General features: G+C 36.9%; 1 protein-coding gene across 1 annotated transcript; it reads right to left on the bottom strand.

Moving 5' to 3' along the window:
* Positions 1-3,614: 3,614 nt before the first annotated feature.
* On the bottom strand, positions 3,615-4,567 carry LOC119254999 (olfactory receptor 51L1-like). The gene is given in 2 exon segments (XM_037522022.1): positions 3,615-3,751; positions 3,754-4,567. Coding segments are annotated over 2 exon segments (951 nt in total).
* Positions 4,568-4,913: the final 346 nt, after the last annotated feature.

Consider the following 4,913-nt stretch of genomic DNA (forward strand, 5'->3'; position numbering starts at 1 on the left):
ATGGATATTTAATAATGCCAATTTTCTAGGAAATAAAAGCCCCATAATAAAAAAAAGTAGACAACTAAATTCCAGAGTTAAATTCAATCATTCTGAGATCATATTATAATTAAATTCTGTTCACATTTTGTGCAACCTGGACTACAGAGATATGTACTTCAATCTTTACAACATAGTGTGCAGGTGATGGAGCTAGGTTATCGGAAGAACATATGAATAAATTTATGTGTGGTGCTAAAGAGTCAGATCCATTAGGTGGACAGTTTGAGCCTTTGGTTTTTTTTCAAAGATTTATTTATGCATACAAAATCTGGGATACAGGCCAGAGGTGTGGGGGGGTGAGAGGATTCACCAGGGACAGAATGGGGAGCAGAACAGGCAGATTGACTAAAGTACACTGCTGAGGGGAGCACTGGGAGAATCAGGAGAGGTCGGCTGTGCCATGTGGGTTACTCCCTAACTCAGGCTGCCACAGAGGGCAGTCTCAGTGGTAGCACTGAGACTTAAACCTTAGGCCACCAGGGAAACCCAACACTTCTTTGTGTTTAATTTTAGAAAAGATGAAATTTTGTGCCATTTCAAAGTGCCTCCTCTATGTAAACCAAAGATACTCACAATTTGACAAGATTTTGCTATGGATTAAAGGCAATATTGTAGGAAGAATAGTAGCATAGGTCTTTCTTATAGTGTCCATGGCATAATGATGATGATGCTGAAGACTTACCTGACAATAATTACAACAAAAAAGCAACAATAATTCTTTTTTTAATGTTTAATATATTTTTCTTTATATAATTCTTACATCATTTTTCATTTTTGCACAATGTATGCATTTTCATTTTGGTTATAGTCCCCATACAATTCCACCCTTCTTATTTTGATCCTAATCCTTCCTCTCCTCCCCCCTCCCCTGTAGTGTGTCTCTGGTTTATAGTTGCTTGTTGATTTTGAAAAAGCAATAATAATTCTTTGAAGGATGAAGAGTAGGAGGAGAATATGGAAAGAGTCTATAATATCATCCCATAAAGGACAACACTATAAATTAACATGTCCAAAAGCAACCAAGGCAGGCTGAGGAACTGAAAGTCACTCCATCACTTTCATCAAGAGAAGTTTCCATTCAGCCAGAAATATGAATTATAGTGACATTATCTATGTTATAAATATTTTAATTCCAATTTTGGACTTGGGAGAGGGAAAGTGCAGATTCCTGGAGCAATTGGGAAATCTGATCAAGAAAAGGAAATTTCTGAGATTTCATTAAGATAGGAATCTAAGAAACCCTATTAGCATTCTGAGTTTACACTATATATATTAACTATGCCCCATGTGGTATGCCTGTTATTGCACCATCCCATCCATTTTAGTCCAGAAATTTGGGGGCAATCCTAATCTCAATGCTTCTGATCCTTTCCTAGTTTTTATGGTAACTTCCACCAATTCCCAGAGGAGAATGGAGTTAAGAGCTAGTTTATAAACATAAAAATCAAAAGGACTTATAAAGTGGAGTTTAGGCATCCAAGTCATAATTAATGTCACACAAAAACTATTGCAATTTGGTACTGAGAGTGACTTTGACGGTTATTTGATCTAATCAAAACCTGATTATAGGTTTATTTGAAAACAGTCTTCATCTTGTAAGCATCATACCACACACAGAGAGACTACTTACTATGACAGTTCACCTACGCTAGCCTGCAAGAAAATTCTGATCTGACTTGAATACTACGGAAATGAACACGAACAATAAAGGTTGTTCTGGAGGTGATTATGTCCTGTGATGGGCTGAAAACCTCTGCCTTCTTGACTCAGGCTCCTATTCCCCTTCCCACACTCTGGGGGTTTGTATTCCCTTGTTTTGCCTCAAACATCCCCCTGGCTATTTCCTATTTCCTCCCACTTTTATTTTCCCAGGTCTCACGTACTTGGTAGAATAGCTCCTCTTGCCATGAGACACCTTTCCAGTTCTCAGCAAGGATGAGTTAATAAGTCTTCTTTATTCCCTCGAGATGTAAATCCCCAGGACAGAGGTTGGACAATGGCTGTAACCCTATAGATGCCACCACTTCAATTTATGGCATTTGCAAGATCCTCCCTTAACCATCCAGAATGTGGCAGGATATTGTCTTATGGGAATACAGGGTTAAGGGCTATAGGGACTCTCTAGAGTGTATAGTGTCAATATCTGGAGGAGATATTTGTGTCTATACATACACAACTTGATCACACAAGATAATATAAGTAAAAGTATCAGTTAACTTATAAGTCCATATACAAATGAGAAATAGATCTGCAGTCATATTGAGATTCTAGGCAGGAACATTAGAGCTTCTTTATTTTAAGAACAAGAAATGTTTAACAGTCTTTATTATGGTTCCCACCAACTATATTTTATAGTGAAGAATTATCTTCATTTTGAGAAAATGTGTTTTCTACATGTTTTACTACATGCATATTATGAATATAACTGTTAATAAATTGGGTTTCTAAGTAGCTTCCACTTAAAATATTTTCAGCAGAATGTAAAATTATATTCTAGGTTGTGATAAATAAAATGCAGTTCTGTGAGCAAAAAAAAAAAGGCTAATATCTTTTATTTTTTTGGAATGCACATAGTATAAAAGGAATGTTCCATATCTACAAATTAGACAGCATGTTGTATTTCATTTTCTTACTTTAAAGGTGCTTGTTTGTAAATAAATGCTACCTACAAAAGAATAGTAGATGTCAATGCTCACACTCTCAAAATTATCCTTATTCCTCTCAATTTCATTTTGCTTATGCTTCAAACCAAAAGTTTTATCTACTTTTGATATTCATGTATCTTGACTAACTTTTGATTGTTATTCCTTTGGTAAAGGTGAATGTGTTGAAGGACATGGATTATTGGAGCTAGAGATGGTTCTAAGAAATAGGATAAAGAGGTAAGGAAAAGACATTTAAATCAAAATCAGACTGAAAACATTGGTTCATGGAAAATCTGGTTGTACAACACATGCTGAAATGTGAATTCATATGTTTTATTTTAGTCAGATCTCTTTCATCATTTGAAATGTAGACTCATTGACAGGTTGGGTATCTTCCTCCAAGTTTTTCTTCTTTGAAATCTCTAAACTAGTTATTCTTTATTCAAAAATGTATCCATTTCTTTATAATTTATACATTTAAGAATTACTGGGTGTCTCTTTATATTAGGCAAAGTGCTGATTTATAGCTACCAAAGTAGCTATAAAAAGATCTTAGAAAATAGAACTTATTACTAAGATTTTTGGAAATGGGAACTATAATATGCAATATAGTCAAGGAACTTCGTGGATAAGTAGCATTGAATAAAGACTGGGATTAGAAATGAGAATAGATGGAAATTATTTTTAACATACCCCACACTAACATATTCATATTTAAAAAAAGATTATGAGGCACATGTTAACTCAAGCTATATAATTCTACTGGTCAACATCTTTCCCTTGAACACTTTCACAATGCTATTAGACTCTGTCTCTGCTCCTTAAGCATCTATTGTTGGTGACACTGCTGCCAACATACCAACTTCAAATTCCTATGTATTTACATCACAAAGAATGATGCCAACATTAACTTGAAACATGGCTATGTCACATTGGAATTGATTTTTTTGGGAACAGCATGTGGAGGATTCCTTGGCGAATCTGCTTGGTCTTCACACTGTAGATGATTGGGTTGAGCACAGGTGGGACTAATAAGTAGATATTAGCCATGAAGATATGGATAAGGGGGAAGAGTGTTTGAAATAACGATGGACAATAGATAATCCAATCATGGGCACATACAGAATGAGCACAGCACAGATGTGGGATGCACATGTGCTGAGGGCCTTAAGCCTTCCCTCCCTAGATGATATTTTTAATACTGAGTGAAGAATGAACACATAAGACACAAAAATACCTAGAGAGTCCACACCCCACAGTGCAGTCATCAGAAACAACCCAAATATAACATTAAACTTCACATCAGCACAGGCAAGGCGCATCATGTCCTGGTGCAGACAGTAAGACTGAGAAAGAAGGTGGGAGCGGCAGTAGGGTAATAAGGCCAGCCTGATTAGAGGTGGAATGACAGGAAAGGCACTTCTAAGAAAGGCTGCAATTCCAATTTTAATGATAAGTCTTGGAGTGAGAATGGTAGCATATCTTAGAGGGTGGCAGATGGCCACATACCTGTCAACAGCCATAGCCAAGAGCACTGATGATTCAGTGAAGGAGAAGGTGTGAATGAAAAACATTTGAACCACACAGGCACTGAAATTGATCTCCCTGGAAATGGACCATAACACCCTGAAGAGTGTGATCATTGTGGGTATGGACATGCACATGTCTGTGAGGGAAAGCATGGCCAGGAAGTAGTACATGGGCTCGTGGAGTCTGGAATCTGTCCGGACAATATGCAAGATGGTGCAGTTGCCCATTACTCCAATAAGACAAAGGAGACAGAATGGGATGGAAATCCAGTGGTGATATTCCTCATAGCCTGGGATACCTGTGAGATAAAATGTGGACGACCAGGTATTGCTGGAGTTTAAGAATGCCATAGTGCTTAGTGTTAAGCCTCAATCTAATCTCACAATCACACTCCAGTGGGGAAGGCAATGAGAAGGTCAACATCTGTATCAGGAAATGAAAAAAACAAAAACAGAACAAAACTTCAGTGCCTTTTTGTAATTGGTCTAAATCTATGTATTCAATTTTGCTTTGCCTTTCTTCATTATGTTGCTGAGTGTTGTCATTTAATTAATATACCACCATCTTTGCTACAGCACATTCTTTCTGTTTCCAGATGCAGACCCATCAATATTTTACCAAAATACAAAGGCGCTTCTTCTAAAAACAGCACCCAGAACAGAACCCACACAGCATTTTCAAGACTGCTTTTAACTT

This window comes from Talpa occidentalis, unplaced genomic scaffold, assembly GCF_014898055.3.
Source record: "Talpa occidentalis isolate TD23 unplaced genomic scaffold, MPIMG_talOcc4v2.1 talOcc4.3, whole genome shotgun sequence".
Taxonomy (NCBI): domain Eukaryota; kingdom Metazoa; phylum Chordata; class Mammalia; order Eulipotyphla; family Talpidae; genus Talpa; species Talpa occidentalis.